Source organism: Chelonia mydas, chromosome 4 (assembly GCF_015237465.2).
Source record: "Chelonia mydas isolate rCheMyd1 chromosome 4, rCheMyd1.pri.v2, whole genome shotgun sequence".
Taxonomy (NCBI): Eukaryota; Metazoa; Chordata; order Testudines; family Cheloniidae; genus Chelonia; species Chelonia mydas.
The window spans coordinates 123,812,821-123,833,511 of NC_057852.1; the positions used below are offsets into that span (position 1 = coordinate 123,812,821).

At 43.5% G+C, this 20,691-nt stretch overlaps 1 protein-coding gene across 11 annotated transcripts in view; it reads right to left on the minus strand.

Annotated features, from left to right (window-relative positions):
- FGFR3 (fibroblast growth factor receptor 3) overlaps positions 1 to 20,691 on the minus strand; it is a 77,138-nt gene that overhangs the window by 13,668 nt on the left and 42,779 nt on the right. For 4 of the 11 annotated variants that reach the window (XM_043544816.1, XM_037898232.2, XM_037898233.2 and 1 more), the window contains exons 5-9: positions 16,269 to 16,438; positions 11,109 to 11,232; positions 10,472 to 10,662; positions 4,057 to 4,201; positions 918 to 1,099 (exon numbers count right to left, since the gene is read on the minus strand). In XM_043544816.1, the coding sequence (XP_043400751.1) occupies positions 918 to 1,099; positions 4,057 to 4,201; positions 10,472 to 10,662; positions 11,109 to 11,232; positions 16,269 to 16,438 (812 nt within the window). Of the gene's footprint in view, positions 1 to 911; positions 1,100 to 4,056; positions 4,202 to 5,324; positions 5,476 to 10,471; positions 10,663 to 11,108; positions 11,233 to 16,268; positions 16,439 to 20,691 lie in introns of all 11 variants that reach the window. The other 7 variants (XM_037898230.2, XM_037898229.2, XM_043544812.1 and 4 more) reach the window with 3 other exon arrangements.

Below are 20,691 nucleotides of genomic sequence, written 5' to 3' on the forward strand. Positions count from 1 at the left end.
TTTGAACTAATCTTTGTTTATTGAAGACTTACAATAAATCGTAACCTAGAAATTAAAAAGATCAGTCTCACATTATGGGAGTGTATATATCTAGACATGCAAAGCCAGATCCTTAGCCAGTGTAAACCAGAGTGGCCTCATTGAACCCAGGACTCCATTGATTTACACCAGCTACATCAGTTTATACCAGCTGAAGTTCTGGCCCATATACATGGGGCATGTTTGTGTCCGTGTAGTCAGTCCCAGCTTTCCATTCCCAGTCCTGTAAAAGCCAACAGTTTACAGCCAGAGAGGCTGAATCAGCAGGGTTTGCAGTCCTTTTTAATTCCTATGTTTACTGCTCGGCAGTGCCAGTAACTGATGCACGACTGGATGGGATTTTTATGGTACAGAGTGCCATCATTGTCCCTTGCAGAAAGAAGGCCCAATCCTGGACCCACAGAAATCAGTGGAAGTTTTGCTAGCGACTTCAGTGGGAACACGTCCAAGAATACACTTCTTCTCCCACTCCTCCCCTTCACGCTGGCTAGGGGAGCAGGATGGTAGACTATTCTCTGGAAGGTCAATTTTCCCCAGGATGATGTTACGTGTGGCCAGCAGGGCTGGTTTAAAGGTCTGTTTTATTAGTCCTAGGTAAGCACAGGTCTCTGTGAAATTGCTGGCCTCTGACAAACAATAATTGCAAACTAAAAAGAGTTAACTGGCACACACTACGTTTTCACTGAAAAAAATAAACGAATAAGTGAAACAAACTGAGACACGGTGCCTGACCCTTATTCAGACAAAGGCCCTGCTGACATTAATGGGATTTTTGCCTGAGTAAGAAACACAGGGTCAGGTTCCTAACATAGAAATGAAATGTAAAGGTAGGCTGGGGCTATAGGGGGGATAGGAATCTTGTATCTACTTTCTGTTACCTGTCTCTTGAGAGGAAATTTGGAGACTTTCTGTACAGTGGGGGTGTTCATGGCTTTTTTGTTGGGCATTTTCATCCTACAGATAATCACGATGACAACCACCAGGATGAAGAGAACGAAGCCAGTCCCATAGCTGAGGATGCCAGCATAAACGGAGCCAGAATCATCCATCTCCACTAGCTCTGTAGAGTAACAAGAGACAGAAGTGAGGAGCGAGGACAGGCGACAGCAGCCAACATGTACACATGCAGTGTGAGAAATTCAGGTAGGACCTGAGCAAAAGCTCACTGTCACCAATGGGAATCCTCCCGTTGACTTCAGTGGGAGTTGGATCAGGCCTAGGTTGGACACATCTTTGTATATGCGTAACCCCGTTGGACTTGACCCAGGAGCCCTCCCAAACCCAGAGCTCTGAATGCCTACAACGGGTGTTTTGCTTTTGCAAACAATGCAGGATTGGGCCCTTCCTCTATTTCACTCATCGGTTTTGACCCCAGTGCTGGCAACAGATGTGCCCCAGACAAGGGATTAATATGACAACTCAAGCTAAGATTTCAGTTTATCCCACCTGAATCACGCCTGTCTCCAAAGTACAGTGAGGTTAAAAATGTGATACTTGGGTGAGGATAAATGGGAAACTTGGCTTAATTATACATTAATATATTATAATTCACGATGTACATATTTTGTTTGGACAAGTAAAAGGACAGATTATCCCAATTATTTTAGCAAAAATCCCACCTCAGGATTCCAGAAGGTCAGAACTTCCCGTAGGCCCACTGAACAGTCATGAGCCCAATCATTTTGATGGCTATAACATAATTAGCATTATGCACTCAGAGCTCAATCCTGCAACCCCTCCTCAAGCAAAGCACAAATCAAGACTGATTCCCCATCTGCTCCCTTCAGTCCAGGCACTTCTGAATTTACAAGGGGTCAAAGCAAAACCAAAATCATACTAACAGAAAGAGGATGCCCAATGGTTCTTTAATCAGCAGTGGAACGCCTTATAGTGAAATCACTATTTTCTTTCACACAGTCACTTCACTCTGGGCTAAATGCTGAGCTGGTTGCACGTGACTTGAAAGCAGCCAGGCAGCTGTACTTGTGGGCGCAGTAGTGAAGAAAACTCATGGGGGAACTCTACTTCTTCATGGGCAAAGGGGATATGGAACCACTCAAGCTCCACCCCAAAGCCTATTGATTTCAATGGGAGTCGTTCCACTGACTTTATTGGACTTTGGATCAGGCTCTCAGTGGCTGTGTCCTTGAAGGAATGTGGCAATGCAAAAAACGGGGGTTCTACCCATAAACAGGGCATGGCTATCGTCTACATATACACATACACACTGTGCGGCAAGCTACATGGCTGTGAGCCAGCTTACCAGATGAGCAGAGAACCTTTGTACAGGGGCTGACCCTGGCAGGAGCAGAGCTCTGCTAACCCCCAGTGAAGTCAGAAGCAGTTGAGGGACCTCACAGGATAAGGCCCTATACCCAAAGGGCCGGGAGTATAGATGCTATGAAATACTGTTGGGATGGTTCTGCTGCGTTTGATCACACCCCAAGGTTCAAAGCTCTGAAGTCTCTGATCCCCTTTTCTCCCTTTGCTGAAAGTGGAAGGGTCACTACTACGGTGACCAGATGTCCCGATTTTATAGGGACAGTCCCGATTTTGGGATCTCTATCTTAGATAGGTGCCTATTACCCCCCACCCCTTGTCCTGATTTTTCACACTTGCTGTCTGGTCACCCTAGTCACCGCAGACTGACTACAATCTGCATCTCTCTAATCGTTGGTGCAGTCTGGAGCCCACATTCCAGTTTGCTACACCTGGAACTTCCTTGCATCCGAGTTCACTATAAAGTTCCACTTTAGCCGGGCTTTTTTTTCTTTCTCTCTCTTTTTTAATATGTTATGAGTTCATACATTTTAAAACCAATGCAACAATTTGATGATACGATCTAGGCAGATTCTTATAATAATATAAACCTCCGAACGTAAACCAACAGAAATGTTTTTTTTAATCAAGGGGATGGCAGAAGCGGAAACAGAATCAGACACCAGCCATTTTAGAGAGAGAAGAACCAGCAGATCCCACTTGCCTCAAGGCTCGTCTTTGAGGAGACACTCTGACCCCTAAAAATGGCAATTAATATGAAAAAAAAAAAATCACCAATTCAGTTAACGTCAGGGTTTAGAAATGCCAAAGTTTCTGGTTCAGAAAAATGTTCTGGGGCACGTCCGTTCGCACGGGCTACCAACAGTGGTGGTGGTAGGGAGGCTCAAAACGTGTTTTATAACCAGGGAATTTGAGAGAATAAAATTTGCTGCCCATTCAATGGACTATTAAAATGAGTATTACATAAAAAGCAAAGGCTGAATTTGGGTCTGCTTCTGCAACCGTTCTGGGGCAGAACCCCCATCAGCTTCAGGGGGAATGCTGCCCGAGGAAGGACTGCACCTTCCCCAAGCAGCCCAGCCCACACACGAGGCGTTCATGCATTTTAACACAAGGCCAGCTTTCAGGGCGTGGGATAGTGCAGGCTCTCTCATCAGCAGTGCAGATCTCTCTAGTGCATGTTCTGAACTTGTCCTATGCCAATGTAACTCTTGCACATTGAATGAGCACAAGATGTGGTCATCTCAGCCTCCATTTTCAAGCCTACATAGCTTCCATTCCCTTCAGTTGGTGCTCAGGGCATTAGTACCTCTGAAAAGCAGCCCAGCAGTGCCTGGGAGCCAGGACTCCTGGGTTCTGTACCTCCATCTCTACAAGTGACTCTCACAGTGATCTTCCATTTATAGATGAGCAGGCTGAGAAATTATCTTGAAGTATGAATAATACTCCATGCCTAAATCAAAGGGATCTTGAGATGTTCAGATCATTATGATCTCTAAAGTGCTTTGTGAGCCTCAGATAACACATGAAACATGTCAGTATTTAACATGCAACCACAGTTTGGATTAGAGATCTGCACAGCAAACTGGAGAGGAGAGTTCTTTCTGCAGAGAAGTCGACTAAAGATCAAAACTCACTGCTCCATGTAATGTAGAGTTTGCAGAAACTTGGCATTTCTAAATTGAACACTGAAGCATCACCAAGAGGAAAGAAAGGGGACAGCGCAGAAGGAAATACCTGGTAGAACCGTCAGCCAAGCAGAATGATGTGAAAACCCAATAGAATTCCCAGCGAGACAAGTATATTCCCCTGCATCCTCAAAAGTAACATTTCGCAAGTACAGAATTTCTAGCTCCTTATCCGTTGTGTTAACACCTGCCGTCTACAGAGGAAAAAAAATACACATATATAGAAAGAGGAAAAACAGAGGATAAGCCACATTCCCAGCAAGTTTGAGGACACCACACGGATTTACAGGCAAATTTCCAAAGCAGATGAAGATTTTTTTTGTTTGTTTGTTTTCAGTGGCCCATCTTCCACATTTATTTATTCATTCCCGTTTGCAACCTGTAGTAAAAGCAAAAGATTCCCTTCACCAGGCTCTTACTCTGTCCCACTAATGAAGCATGCAAGCAAAAGCATCAAAAGGAAAAACTGCCCCCACAATAGGACTGACTGTTGGTTAGCAGGGTGAGTGTGGGGGGAAAAAAGCAGAGCTTGTAAGAAAAAGAGAAAGAAGAGATGTAGAGAGGAAAGAGTAAAGTGTTGACCAGATAAATGGTGACTTAATAAAGAAAAATATTCAATCAGGAGGACATTTTTAATGTCAATTTCAACACCAAAAGCTTATCTATTAATAATACAGCTCTTGATGCGAAAATGTAATTCTGGATCATCATTAGAAAGCGCCCTTTAGGGAACATTCCTACATTATCAGGGACATAGACTGGCTGACTTGCCTCTCACTTTATAATTAGTTGAAAATTTTCAAGACTCAGGCAAAATCCTTCTGGAGTGTAAACCAACAGAGTTAAACCAGGGACTGACTGGACTCTGCTGTTCTCTACTTATGTGTTTGCCTGCATGATCTAATACCAATGTTAATTGTGAATAACTATTGGAAAGGAAAAAGTCTGGTTACTGACTATACTAATATGGGCAAAAATCTTCAAGTGAATTTGATTTCTTAGAGCTTCGAACATCAAAGGTCATTAGCATGCAATCCTGTTATCAGCACTCAGCTGTTAGGAAGAGAAAGGAATACGAGCAGAAAAAGCTGATAGCAAAATTTGACAGTCATTTTATTGTGGGAATTTTTCCATTGCAATTGATGTACAGGCATTTAATTCTTTCAAAATAATTAGCAAGGAAATAAGGTAAAGCCATTCAGCATCAGTTGACAGGGTTTAATACAAAATGAATAGTCATTTTAATCACTAGCGTCTTAAAATGTTAAAGCTCATTCTTGCAGTTGCTAGGGCCTTGGGACAGAGTCTATAGTTTACCTGGTTTTGGTTTGCGAATGTGGAGCCAAAATGGTTTTTCGGCTATGCCTACGAAATTGTTGGCTCTACACAGATATTCTCCTTCATCTTGTTCTGTCACATTGAACAGATTTAGGTTAGCATCGGCTTCAGCGTTTTTACTGATCCAAGACTGCAGGAACAGACAGAAACCTGAACTTCAGTAAACCAAACAATACCTCCATCGAAGCTATGTTAGCTTAGGACTGATTGAGCATGACCATTTTATACTTTAATTTCTGCTCACCTTACTCACGTGAGGAGAACTACTGAAGACTTGAGTGAGCAAAGTGACCTGGATGTGGCCCACTAACAGCGCACAAGTTCACTCCTCTCCTTTTACTGGTGCTTCTCCAATTAAAAGGCAAACATAATCTTTCTTTTAAAAAGATAATTACCCTGTTCTGCATCTAACAGCAGCCAGGAAGCCAAAGATTCTATGGTTTCTTAATAACGCTGTAGACTGAAGCAGCAGGAAAAGGGCTTACATGGAGATTTGTGTTTGCAACCCAACTCGGCAAATACTGTTTCAATTATCAGGATTCCAAAATAGAATCTGGAGACAAAATATAAGCAGTGGCAGTCTGAAGCCGACTGCTGACTTTGCCTTTCAGAAATTAGCTGTAACTTTTTCCACTTCACATAGGAGACTCTTCTTTACTAAATAAAGTGGTACATATAAATCAATCCAACTTCAGACCATTAAACGGGGTTTTATTTCTTGTCTTCCAAGCTGCTGCAATGGCACATAGGTTTGTTTCTAAACACTTGTTTTTCTTTTGTCTGAAACTGTGCAACCCTGTTGGATGGTCTCAACACATGCCTGAAAGGCTAGAAAAATACCCCTTTCAATTCTGGAAGATAAAATGAAGTGATAGCGCTGTGTTATTCCCCTGCCTGACCCAGTCTACAGCCACAACGTTCGGGTCTGATTCCGCAAAAAGAACTGCAGGATCAGCTCCATAATTAGGAACTTAAGCTCATTCCAGATGAGCCTAGAGTTCAAATTCTGATGTGGACTTTGCAGTTTCAGGCCCCATCTCATTGCTGATATTCACACTTCGCAAAGTTTGTTTGAATCCATCTTTAAATCGACGAGCAAGCAAGTTTCCTTGCTACTGCTTCATTATTTATAATTAAACTCTCTGTGTATTGATCGCGAGGGTACAGTTTATCCTGGGCTAACACCATCCCTTGCTGGAGACTGGAACGAGGAGTTTTCAGTCCCCCTGACTGGCACATGGATGACATTCCTCGGCGCATCCTGCTAATTCCTCCTGTGTTCTACAGAATTCTTTTTGTTCGCAGATTAGGCCCAGCTTTGTGGTAACTGATCCAGATGGCAGTTTGGTTTTGTTAAGCAATTTCAGAACGGATTAAAGTGTAGCATTAAATTTAATGATCAGGAGAGACTGTGCTCCCCCAGAGCCACATGCAGAGGGAAATCCTGACATGCAGCTCTTCCTTCCCTCCTGCACGAAAGGGGCCTCAGCCGCTTCCAGTGTGCCATCCAACCCATATTCTGGAATCCGCAGAAGCCCCTCTGCTGGACTAGGGATTTGCCTGGAATCTGGAGACTGGGCAGCCTCATGGAAGTGCATCACGTCCCTCCAACCCGGTGGAGATTGCACTGGAGAGACTTATAGCCAGGAATCCCTTTTAAGGCAACCATGGCCATGGGAGATCTTGGTAGCATGACTCCAGCAGAGCCGCACTGCTAGGGACTGAGATCGGAGCCACTGTCTCCTCCCTCAGGGGCAGAACAAACCCTGCTCCGTAACAGAATAATGTGGGGGACGCTCCAAAGGGAAGGGGCAATTCAGCTCCAAGATATTAGCACTTTGCCTTATCTTTAGCATTTTAAAAATAACCCATACAAAGACGAGACTGACAAAACCAAACCAAAGCCCAGTATTTGAGCACAATGATGCGTCCTGAAATGGAAACACTCTGAACCCCGAAGCCATAAACCAGCGTGAACACAACCAGATGCAGTCACAATTAATCAGAGGTAGCAAGGATACGTGTGCTGCTTCCATTAAATAAAAATAAAATCAAACTTCTGTTTCCAAACGCCTGCCTGTGCTCACACCTTTAAGAAGGCATAGCTCACTCCGTCCAAAGAGGAGAAGGCATTTGGCAGTTCTAATAATCTAACTCCTCTGCTGCTCAGTGTTTAATTTTTAAACACTATTTATATGTATAATTCTTTGCCACAGCAGAGTAGGAGCCTGGGTTTGTGACACAATCTGCTGTTTGCACAACTTTGTGAACTTCCAGAGGTAGCAGCGGTTTGTTCTGTAAGGACCACATAGGGGACTATACCAAGTGGCATGTGACACAGCACTTGGTACTTTGCTGTGAAATCACTGGGAAATTAATACATGCATATTTTAAGCAAATCTTTATGCACAGCCAGAAAAACAACAAGTTTTATCAACTCGTGGTGCCAAATACTGAAGAACAGTCTCCCACCGTTTCTTCCAATGTGTGAGTTCAATCTGGGTAATGATTTCCAGGGTCCCTGGCTTCCATTATCATGTAACTGGCTGAGTTACAGTACTGTACATACAGCCTGATCATTCTTTAACTTCACATGTAGGAAAAAAGTGTGCCTTGAAACTGACAATATGCTGGATCTGCTATGTAAAAGGGACATCGTCGGGTTGACAATCAAGGGCCAAGTTCTGTTCTCAGATACAACTGCAAATCTGGACTAACTCCAGTGAGTCCTATGAATTTTAAATGTACTTACATATAGCACCGCAGTAAACTGCGAAGAGTTTTAAAAGTAATACACTTTTTATGGTTTACACGGTTTTCTTTTTGCATTTGCTCAATCCAGGAAAATGGACCGGTTGGTTTTAGTTTTGTTTGCTGTCGCTGGGCCGTATTCTCTCAGAACACTGGAAGGCCCCATTCAAGAAAACACTTAAGCACATGCTCAAATTCATTCCTATTCAGCAGAGTACTTAGCACATGCTTAGTTTTAGGCTTCAGTGGGACTTAAGTACTTTGCCATCTAGGGATGCTTTCCTGAATCTGGGCTTGGATGAGGAGTAACTGCTTTAATGTCGCTGGTATGAGGCGTGAGAAGAGAATCAGGCTCATGGTCACATCCTTGTTCTCAGGCACTAGCACCATGTGGTGTTATTTAGGGTGCAAACACTGTGGAATGGTTATATGTTAAAATTGGGGTATGTGTATGCACACATGTATGTAAACATGGGGTTTTTCCTCCATTTTAGGTCAAATTTCACCTGACAGCATATCATTCATTACAACACAGTCCGCACAAGTGTCATGACTCTCACACCCATTTGCTTACCCACGGTATTTATCCAGGCTAGTGTACATAATCAGATAAGTTCTGACAGTTTCAGTTTGGGCTCAAACCGTTGCACAGCTGTTCAAGACACTTTCCTATCCTGCTTCCAGAAAAAAATGGGGGGGGGACGGGACATTACTTTAAATGACATGCTTGTGATATTTTACTGTAAAAAGGGACTTTTACAGCCAAATGTTCTGACTTCGTGTGCCACTTAAAGATAGTTTAAAAAGAAAAAAGAAAAAAAAAAGATATCCTATCTGCTCAGATTACTCTCATTATCCTTCCCCTATAAACACTGGAACAATTATATAAGGGAAACTTGGAACGCACAGATGATGTGATTTAAACAATACTTTCCCCCCTAGGACCTGTGGTGTTGAACTGTTGATGCTGCTGGGGTGGGCTTTGTTGTGTTTTAGAATTCCAGTTTCGAGTTTGTTTATGAATATCTAAATAAAGCTTACTGTCTCACCACGAATGAGAACACCTAATCTTTGGACTGAACTCTCCATGTAAGCGCTGTACAGCTACAGGCAGAGATTGATTTTTGAGAAGAACAAGGGGAAGGAAAACCAACCCCTCTAACTTGTATCTTTCCTGGTTCTAAACATTTAGGGCAAAATTTTCAGATGCACTCAATAAACTAAGAAGCCTAAGATCATGTTCACAAGTGACACAGGAGTTTAGGAGCACAAATCCCATTGAGTTTTAATGAAAGTTGAGTTCCTATCGGCCTACAAGTCACTTTTGAAAATGCTACCCTTAACGGCATTTATTTGCCCCCTCATCTATACACTTGTGGGTGGTTTAACAAATTGTCAAATAATGATGTCACCTGCACAGTGCTGTATTCACCCCAGTCCTCAGCTCTGAGCTCTCTGTGTCTCTCCTCTCCCCCACACCACCAGCTATAAATTTCACCAATGAAGCACAGTAGCTAGTAATCATTGCAACTCTGACTGTGATAGGGCAGATGACTGTACATGTCCTCTGACAGTCAGAGACAATACTTAGCTGTAATTAATCTAACATGACACTAGATATCATTGTTGTCTCTCATCAACATAGGTACCAAAGCCTCATCTAGCTGCAAAAACATGATCCTAAAAAGGCAGAAAATGGAGTTCCTGACAGAGCAAGGCTTAGAACACAACTGTTTTTCACTTCTCTCTCTCTCTCTTTTTTTTTTGAAATGCACAGATTTAATTAAAAGTGAAACTGTCAAGGTATAAAACATGGGCCAAACTTTGATTTTTGCACAGAGGTCACTGAAGACTGGATTTGGCATCACATTTTTAAACACAAAAGAAAGATTCCTTACCTGTATTAGTAATACAGCAAATTAATAGGGCTGAACATAAAAACCATCTCATCTACTTCGCCCATTATGGGTGAAATCTTGCCCCCGCTGAAGTAAATGGCAAAATCCCCACTGACTTCAATGGAGTCAGGATTTTACCCTATGGATGTACATTTTCAGAAGGTCTCCTTAATTTTATGCCTTCAAGCTTTGTGACTGGTTGTTTTGAACAGGCACCTCTATCCCTTGGCTAACTTGGGAGTCTTCACATTCACTGCCATGGAAGTACAGAGCACACCCCTATGGATTAACATGAGGATCCATAACTTTCTAGCAATACTGTATTAGCATGGGACAAAACAGGGATCCAGGAAGGTAACATTTCTGGAAATCCTTGAAATATCTAAGCAGTTCAGATGGCATCACTGAGATACCGAGACCAACACAGAGGAGGCGTTCATCCTCCCTTGTATGAGGAAGCAAATGGCGTCTACCAACCTTTAGCACCGTGACATAGGGAGTTCCATTGGATCCATATTTACTGCCGTTGACTTCCACGTGTTTCAGCCACTGGATGTGAGGCTGGGCATCACTGTACACCTTGCAGTGGAATTCGACATCGCTCCCTACCACCACAGTCTGGTTGGCAGGCAGTCCTGCCTGGAGGATAGGCCGGTGGGGTGACCTTTCTGAAATGAAAAAGGGGAACCTGTTTTTAACACCTCTCCCCACTGAACATGTCTGCAGCTTTCAGCACCACTACCAGTGTCTGCACAGGAGCTTGGACTAGGGCTCATGAAAGGCACTGGATGAGCAATCCCAGAGAACACAACTCTTTGCTCACCCACAGAAAGGGGGTACGCCCGGGGAGCTGCAGCATAGGCTTCCCCGACACTGCCCCAATCAACGTGCCTCAGTCCTGAGCAGGAAGCATCATGTCTAGGACAGTGCATTCGCTCCTTGAACGTTCGCTGAGCACGAGTGCCAGGTGGGTTTGTGGTCATGGACCTGCATCAGTCACTTCAGGGGACAAGGTATATGATTAAGCCCAAAATCATCATTGCACAGAAGCCATCAAGCAGCTGCTTGATGACGACTGCATATCAGAAGTTAAGAGGAAGTAGAGAAATCTTACCTAATACATCTAGCTGGTAAGTGTGCCTAATGCTGCCATATTTGTTCTCTACAACGCACGTGTAGTTCCCTCGGTCGGATGGAACCACGCTCTCCATCACTAGGCTCCACTGCTGATGCCGTAACTAGAGGGAGGAAAAAAACCCCAGCCAAGCATAAGACATCACCAGCTAATATTTCACTGGACCATTATAATCAACGAACAAATAGCAAAATACAATGGGCCTCATTCTTGTTTATTCCCACGCCTCTTTCACTCCCACTCTGCCAGCGTGACGGGGCTACAGCACATCTGTAAATGTAAGTTATGACCACCTTAAGGACAATTTACGCTGCCTGCCTGGTGTAAAGTGGTCCTTATGTGAGAATCAAGCCCAGTGAATCAACTGAACAGTGGGCTGTATAACAGGCTCTGATCCTGCCTGGGGCTGTAGGTGTTCCCATAATATAAATAATGGGCTGTAAGTCCATTGGGGCATGGACCATCTTTTTGTTCTATGTTTGTACAGCACCCAGCACAATGAGGGCCGGGTCTTCAACTAGAGCTCATAGGTGCTAAGGTAAAACAAATAATTGCTAGCTGCACTTCTATCTTGTGCCTTTCATCAGAGGACCTCAAAGTGCTTCCAAGACATTAAATAAGTTAGCATCCCATACTCCAGTCAACTGAGGGCCAGAGAAGTTAAATGGACTCCATTAGCTTAAAGAACTACACCTTTGGGGTTTTTTTGGCAAATCTTTAATCTACTTGTGTTACCAGTAACACCCACCCACCGATCAGTAGAACTGAAAGAGACCAGGGAGAAAAAAAATATATATTTTTTACAGTTTGTTTATTCTGGGTATTAGGCAGCACTTTATGTACAGCCAGCCTCACTATTTCTTTTATATTGTTACCCGTTTCCCTTTCTCATTGGGTATGTCTTCTGTTGGGTAACAAGTGAGAGACAAACATTAAAAACCCATAGGAAAACCACGAGTGTAAAGCCCAAAACTGTCAGGGTGACACTGGCTCAAGTGTAGGACATGAAACTCTCTATCTTTTTTTTAACTGATTGGATTTCAGACCAATGGTGTCCCCTTTAAGTGACTTGGCCAAGGTCACAGGGGCCCATCAGTTGCAGGGTTGACAGTGAATGCTGTCGTCCTTGCATAACTCACTAGACAACTCTCAGTTAGTTAAGTGAGATCACATATGTGGGTAGCACTGAAAATCTTGAATTGATGTAGAAAGCAACTGTGAGCCATCAAGACTCAAAGTGATTCATGCACATGCACACACATGTGAGCAGAGTCCGTTAACCTTCCCAAGCCTCTGGACATTAATTAGAAGCCACCTGCCCCCAAACAGCTATCAACAGTATTTTAACAACGCGTTTTGGAGCGGGTTCTTGGTACACAGAACCAACTGACATCAGTGATGCCAGTTCTGCACACAACAGAAGACCAAGGGCTGATGCAGAAAATGAGTGTAATCAACTGTCAGCACTTTTAGCTACAGCAGGTGAATTCAAACGGAGCTGCTGTAATCGTCTTTCACTAGTTGTTTTCTGGATCCCCATGCCTTGTTTTAAAGGGATCAGAGCATAATTAAACTGTCAAAAGCAGTGTTACTGTACTGGGCATTGGGTGTAAGGTTTTAATGGAGGAAATCACGCTCTTGCCATAAAGCTATACTTTCCCCCAACCTTTTGTATCTCAGCATCTGCACAAGGAACAGTGTTGACTGGCCCACTTTCCTAACCTCGTTTCTAAGTGTTGACATCAAAGCATGTCACTGCATTTAAATGTATATGTAACAAAGACAAAGGTTTTGACTGCAGAAAGGTTTTGGCTGCTGAGGATTATGGGTCCAGTTCTGCCCCCTGATATCCAATGGGCTCTTGCAGGACTGCATTCGTGCATCTGAGGGCTTAATCCGGACCAAAATTTCACCGTGATTAGAGCATCTCTTTACTGGCCCATCTCTTCCTGATACTCTTCCTGGAGATTCCACTGGGCAGTCTGTCATGTAATTTACATGTGAAACTGTACCAGACTTGATGCCAGAACTTTGAGAAAAAAAAACCCTTCCTCCCCCCCCAATCTAAACCTGTTAATGACCTATCTCTGTAGTGGCTTGTATCATAGCCTTGCATCGGCACAACCCTCTTTATCCTGCTCTCCTAGGCATTTGTAAAGCACCCATCACGTTAGTATCTAGGATCTGAACTCTGGTAAAGCTTGGCTCCTGATACGAATCACGTGGCAAAGCTGTGTCATGAATCCAGATCCAAACACTCCAAACATCCAGCCATGTGTCTTGCCTATTCTAGACATAAAGTGTCCATCACCTCATTGTATGGGACTTGAGTTCTGGGGAAACGGGATCTGAATACAGATTCAAACTGTGGCTCAGAGTTGTGTTCCGGTCTGGAAAGGTTTTTTAAAAACAACTAAGGAAAAGTTTTAGTCGAAAGCTGAGTCCAGACCCAAGGGATCACAAGAAGGATGTTCCCAATTTTGGGCAGTCACTGTACTTGATAAACCATTAGAAACATGAAGTAACTCATTGCAGACTTTAATCAAATCAGTGAGATACTGGAAATCCCTCTGGTTTATTTGGTGTTGTCATTTTTGGCTCCTTGTGAGACAAACATTTGCAGACACACTTAAAAACTCAGCCCATGTTTGCTAGACTGGTATGCAAGCCGGTGCAATGGTCTAGGGAAGGGATAATCCTCAATCTCCCCCACCCAGCATGCCCCCACCCACCATTCCCTTCTAGGGTCATTTAACACACACAGGCTTATAATATTACAGATTCCAGCAAGGATTTAACTATTAATTCTCTTTGGGAAATTTCATGTGGTAAGTCATAAGAATTTCACTCCTCTGCCATTTAAGGATGAACTGTATATAATTTATTTCATCCATGTTTGGAAGTCTTCTCTTCCCCCCCTTTTGAGTTTTGATGCACATTAGGTGGTATCTAAATGCCATTTAATAGAGGCAAAAATTAGATGTTAGGATGGGATATTAAAAAAAAAAAAAAAAGTCCGAACTTGCATGTTGCAAGTTCCAGCTTTCTTCTGCTGGCCACAGATTTCCCAACAGCAGAGTTTAAACTATTCTGAACTCTGGAGAAAAAGAGAAAGAGGAAATGTTAGTTTGTGATTCTAGGCTTTGCAGGTTAATCCACAGCTGGTGTAAACCGTCCAAGCTCCACCAGCTGTGGATCTGGCCATTCACTTTTATTGGGCCTAAATCCTGGGATAGAAACTCAATTGTAACTGGAGAGTTTAATCTTCAATAAATGATACACTGAACTGATTTATTTTTTACTTTCTTTCTGGCGCAGATCCTCACCTGATATAAGTTGGCATATCTACAGCAGACGAGGGTATCTATCTAAGCTCTATGAGGGTAGGGGTCAAGAAAGAGAGAAACAGAGTGATGTCTCTGTATCTAGAGATGAAGAGAGAGATCTGTGTCTAGACAGACAGAGGGATTAAACCAATAGGGCTCTAGCAGGCCCCAAAATGCCTCTGATAGCTTTTTAAACATTTCCTTATTGCTGGAAGGTGCCTCTAGAGAAAATAAAGTGCTATGGTGCAAGAGATGTTACTGTGATGCAGAGGATGAAAATTCTCTATCTGAACTCAAGGGTAGATTCAACCTACAGAAAAGTGGGAAGTGGAATTACTTTTAACTTTAGGTTTAATTCTGCGAGCATAATTTAGTGCAGCTGTCATCACACATTTTTGCATAAAGCAGTTAAAACTGCACACGCAAGCCTGAAAGCAGTTCATGATGATCCGCACAGCATGTAATTAGTACAAAATGTGTGCGCTGCACTGGGTGACTTGGAAATGTTATCGGTTATCCGATCAGCTGCAAAGAGGAGTTACCTCCCTGATTCTCAAAAAGAATAGGAGTACTTGTGGCACAGATCTAGAACTGCCTCTGTGCCCTCAACCTTGTCAACAAACCACAATGTGCTGATTAGGAAGCTTCAAAGGTTTAAGTGAAAATCATATTCAGCTCTTCCAGGAGAGCAGCCTGAGCGAAGGACGAAAACAGTCTGGAAAAAGGGAGATTTTTCTTTCTTGTGACTCTGCTGTGTTTATAACCATCCCACCAGCTATTCTGTTCCCCAAAATGGTAAACGGGAAGACATTTTGTATACTACTTTGGGGGGGGGGGGGGGCGGGGTTGGAAATCAAGAGCAACTGATTTTCCTGCTAAGTTACTACCTTATTTTGATGTACAATTGCAAGGTGGCACGGAAAATGCTGGTCAGATAAGTCGCCTGGTTAGGCATTCATTTACTGGTTTTTGGTGTCCGTGGGCTCTGTTCATAGACATCATGGCCGCAATACCTTCAAAATCACACTGCCAACCTGTCCCTCTTTGGTATTACCCAAGGCAAAGGGGCTTCCATCTTTTCACCACAGGTCAGTCATTTACGTCACAAGAATGTCAATGACCACCAAACAGAACAGAGTCCTAGTATTTCTGCAGGGCTCGTGGTACATGTCTGAATGATGACAGAGAGAGGTATGCTTAAGAGCTTAGACCAGACTCTGATCTCTGTTACACAGGTGTAAGTCAGGAGTCACTTCACTGATTTCAGTGGTATCACTCTGGATTTGCACTTTTGTAACTTGGATAAAAACCTCTTTGTACCTTGTTGATTCTAGTTCTTGCAGCCAGCACAGCAATACACCTGATCCGTTTTTATTAGGTTACTTTTAAAAAGACTAGCAACACAAGCAAATGCTCAGAGTTGGCATTCCACCAAAATGGGCAGCAGCTAGTTTTAACAATTATTTGAACAATTAGTATGAATATCAAAAATATCCCCATTCTGGCACAGTCACTGTGGTTCATGATGATACACACCGATATCCTTCTCTCTCACTTACGATAAAGTTGCCAGGATTACGGGCAGTATTGAGGGAAATGCAATTTGTATGTATTTCAGAAAAAACATCTTGAGCAGAAAAATGTCACGAGCCCTAATGGTCATGGAAATATTTACTACGTAAAGCCAGCGATCTCATGCTCACTTGCCCCTGTCAGGATTGCTCAGTGAACTCTGGCTCCGATTGATCCATCAATAATAGATCCAGAGACTAATGAACACAGCATGGTCAAGATTAGACCCACAATGCCTTACTTTGATGCCCCCAATTCGGTGTTCTCCCTTGAATTCTTTGCCATTTTTCAGCCAGTATATAGATGGGGTGGGGTTGCCTGCTGCAGGGCAACGGAAGCGAACGGTATTTGCTGCTGGCACCGCGAGCAGCTTCTTCTCCATCCTTTCTGAACGGGTCCAATAAGGAGCACCTGAGAAGTGAAAGACACAAAACAAATAGGCTTATTTCTGTAGAACGTAACATGAGGTGGAGCAGTTGCTTTCTAAGAAGCTTCAGCATATGTGGAGTGGTAACTAAATTGCTCCCTGCTGTAGTTACGATGAATTATACTGAAATACTTTCCAGTCAAATGATTCTCATATATTCGGATAGAGTGGTTGCATTTAAGACTTTGTTTACAGACAGGTTCTGCTCTTGGTAACACCAGCGTAAATCTGGAGTAACTCCACTGCAATCAACCAGTGGAGTTATTCCAGACTAGGATCAGAATCTGGCCCTCAGACTCTACAAATGCATCCATATAACTTCAACAGAATGGCAGCCAAGAACTGTGGGTGGCAGGAAGGTGTTGGAACTGTGAAAGAGTTGTGAGGGTCCAAGCAGTGAGCCAAGGTAAAGTAATGTTAGCAGAAAGCATTGGAAGAGTTTGCCTCTAAGTGAAGGGGATTGTATCCCACCCCCCAACCAAAACAAAAGACAAAAACCGAACTCCAAACTGGTTTATCATGTTCGCTTTCTTAAACTACAAGTGGTTTTAGTTTTAAGGATTCATATTACCGTTGAACAGGGATAAGTGTTAAATACTGCTGTTCACACAAGATACTTCTATAATCTGCCTAAGTAGACAGCAATGTTTCTTGGCATTGCTACAACCATTACATATATACATATTAAGACAGTGGCAGAAAACTTATTACATTGTGTGTGTGTGGGGGGGGGTGGGGGAGGGACACACAAAAAGTCTCCCAAAGTGTGATTTCTGCTTAAGGAAACATTACCCGGTTGTATTTCTGGGTGTTTTTCATGTCACCCAGCGGGCTACGTTCTGCCCTTTAATGCATATGGCTCCCAGTGAAATCAGGGGGAGACACAGGCATGCAGAATCTGTCCCTAATGGCTTGCAGTGGTTGGGAGAAGAAGGCAAGGCTGGCGGCTAAGATGATACATTATCTAAGTTGCAAGGAAGTATCCAGCAGCAGAATGCCAGCTCTGGAGATGCAGGGCATGCGAACCAGTTGTTGCAAAGAGGAAGACACCTCTCTGACACAGACAGGTACACCTGTGAGAATGGTGTTTGAGCATAGCAAGGCCTTTAAACCCCTCATGTGACCCTACACGCAAGAGAACCTCCTTGCCTCCTTCCCTTGCTAACATTCTCAAAAGCACCACAGTGGCTTAGGAGCCTACATTTCATACGCCAAATCACCTAGGTTCCATTGAAAATCAAGTGTTTTCACTAATCCAACATCTTTCTGCCACCCATAATGAATTTCAATGACACTGAAAGTCAACGGGATTTTTGAAAATGTTACCCAGTCTCCTTCCCTCTCCCTTTTTTTGAGCCTTGTCTCCATTAAGACTTTTTTTGCCTCAGATTTTCCTTCATTGCTAACACAAGTGCAGACACCTGGGTGGGAGCTTAGCACAGACAAAGCACTGTCTGCAATTCAGACACAGACAAGCCTAGAAATGCTTTGAGCAGGGTTTGACAACATGGGAGTAACATGCCAATGGCTGCCTAGAGAACTGTCTACATTAGGGCTCCAACCACTGAGTTAAATTCTAGGCTCTGTCACAACTTGATTGTATATCTTGGGTAAACTACTTCATCGTTCTGTGCCTCAGTTTCCCATCTGTAAAATGTGGAGGGGAACATCACTGACATTTCAGAGGCACCCAGCCACTACAGGGCTGAGGACCATACATAGACCAATAGGAAACCTTAGCTGGCAAAAAAGACTAGCATGGACGTAGCTTCACTGTACCTCAGACATCCTCTTGCGGGAGACATTATCAGAGTTCCAAACTGCCTCCCAGGCAATGTTTCTTCTCCACTGACGGGTTACAGACAGCAGCACAATAAAGGAATGGCGTCAATTCTCACCCAGCAGGAGGCTGCCAGGGTTACTCTCATTTATTTTTCTCAGCTATGATGTGTAATCAAGGCTTGCTGCGACAGGCCAGCCATGGGTCAATAGTAAATCGCAGCTACCGTCCAAAGGATTAGAAACTACCTACTCTGTGTGTGCGCACGCGCGTGTGTCAGCTCTGAGAAATGCTGCCACTTAGGTTTCCATTGAAGCCCTCAATAATTCTGGGCCTTTGCCCAGTTTTGTATCTTCTCATGGAGCTAGATGTGCCCAGACTGTAATCTCTAGAACTTCACGCTTGGCTTAGTCCTCGAAAACTTGACTTAATGGGAGAGATCCTCAGCCGCTGTAAACTGTTACAGCTCCACTGAAGTCACTGACTATCTCTGTCTATACCTTTGTATCATATGCATGGATCCAAAGAGTAGTACATCCAAGAAGCGCCACTTGTATTAGCCAGGTAAACTTCTGGTGCAGCAATTACACTTTGCATTTCCTCGGAGGGGTCTCAACACATTTAACAAACATACCTGAATTAAACTGACTGGATGATTTTGAGGCTAAAAGTGTCCATGTCTAACATGGAAAGTCCTCCCCTCTTGCTGGTTCTTAATTCAGTATTTAAATTTTAATTCCAGGAAAAAACTTTTAAATGCTGTAGAATCCCTTTGGGCCAACACCTAGCACTGAGAGTTATTTTTTCTTCTGTTAAGTTGCCAGTTTACTCCTCCCCAAAACAGATTTCATGTTTCTACTTGTATCTAAAAAAATAAAAACAGGGCTGATCTTACATCATAGAGCCCAAGCTGTCCTGTCTATAACAGCACACCAACACCGGGGCCATGAAGTCATTTTTTCCTGATCTGGGTGCTGCAGCTTATCTAGTCTGAGTTACAAGAACTTGCTTGCAAATTCCTTGGGCGTTTGCATCACCTAACCTGCAAAGCTATGGCCCAAAGGATAAAGAAGGGGATGGGATTAATTAGTGAGCACTTTTCCTCCACGGCCATGTGCTGGGGGCATCACCCGACCTGCACCCCTATGTGCCACCCCAGAGGAAAGCTGCCGAAGACACTGTGCTAGCATGATGACCCCCAGATTTCAAGGAAGCACAGCAGGAATGGATATCCCACCCCTCCCTGCCCCCTTGGACAGGTGCTAATCTCAGCGGGCTCTTGCACTGAGTCCAGGACACAGGGGTGCAACCATGTGGGGAATGCTCTTTGCACCCTCTTCACCTCCATGTGCACCCATGCAGAGCTGGGCACAATCAAGCTTGTAAAGTGAACTTCATGGATCCAAATGTGACAAGAATTTCATCCTTAATATTGATAACACATAGGCTGGGATTTTCAAAGGTACCTAAGGGAGTCAAGTGCCTGAATCCCACTGAGTCAAGAGTGCCTAACTCCCTTAGCCCCCAGCTGTGAAGTACTATAAATATAATTACAATCTGAAGTCCTTCCATTAAAATCACAGGGGTGGTTACTCTGAATGTACATCATTGTAACCAGGAGCAGATTTTGACAAAGTGACTGTCTCTGCTGAGATTAGATTTTCAATTGCTTAGTGCATAGCTCACTGAAGTGACATGCACCTCACTAAGAGTCCTCACTATCTAATCTCCATTCCCTCCTACTTTCTCCAGCTGGGCATAGCTTTCGAAGGCCAGAAGGGGCCATTGTGATCACCTACTCTGACTTCCTGCATAACACAGGCCATAGAACTTCCCCAAAATAATTCCTAGAGCAGATCTTTTAGAAAGACATCGTAACTTGATTTAAAAATGGTCAGGGATGGAGAATCCACCATGACCCTTGGTAAACTGTCCCAATGGATAGTTACTCTCACTGTTAAAAATGCGTGCCTTAAGCTAGCTGATGCCAGGGCCCAAGGAACTGGCAAACAAGTTCTTGTAGCGTAGGCTTCATAAACTGGACCAGCCAGCATGCATTTTTAGCATCTGCAAACATGAGACACAAGCTCCACTTCATTGTAGCTGTCCTGCCTTGCTGGAAAGCCATCAGGTTGTGAGAAAGGCGGTGGAAACTGTAGACTCAGGAGTGCACATCTCTTTATTTGCGGAGAAGAGTTGTATAGTTTGCACTGCTCTCAACTCTAATTTGTTTTAACGCTTCACCAACCAGACTGCAGACCACATGGACCCAAATATTTCAACAGCCTTTCAACAACTGTAATCATGAAGACTAAGTATTGAGGGCCTGACTCTCTCCTCATACATGCTTGAACAGCTCTCGTTGATTCCAGTGGGAGCTGCTTGTGCATCTCAGAAGTCAGAATCTGACCCTAGCAGCAAAATCACCCCCATTTCACCTAGTTTTTAAACATTACT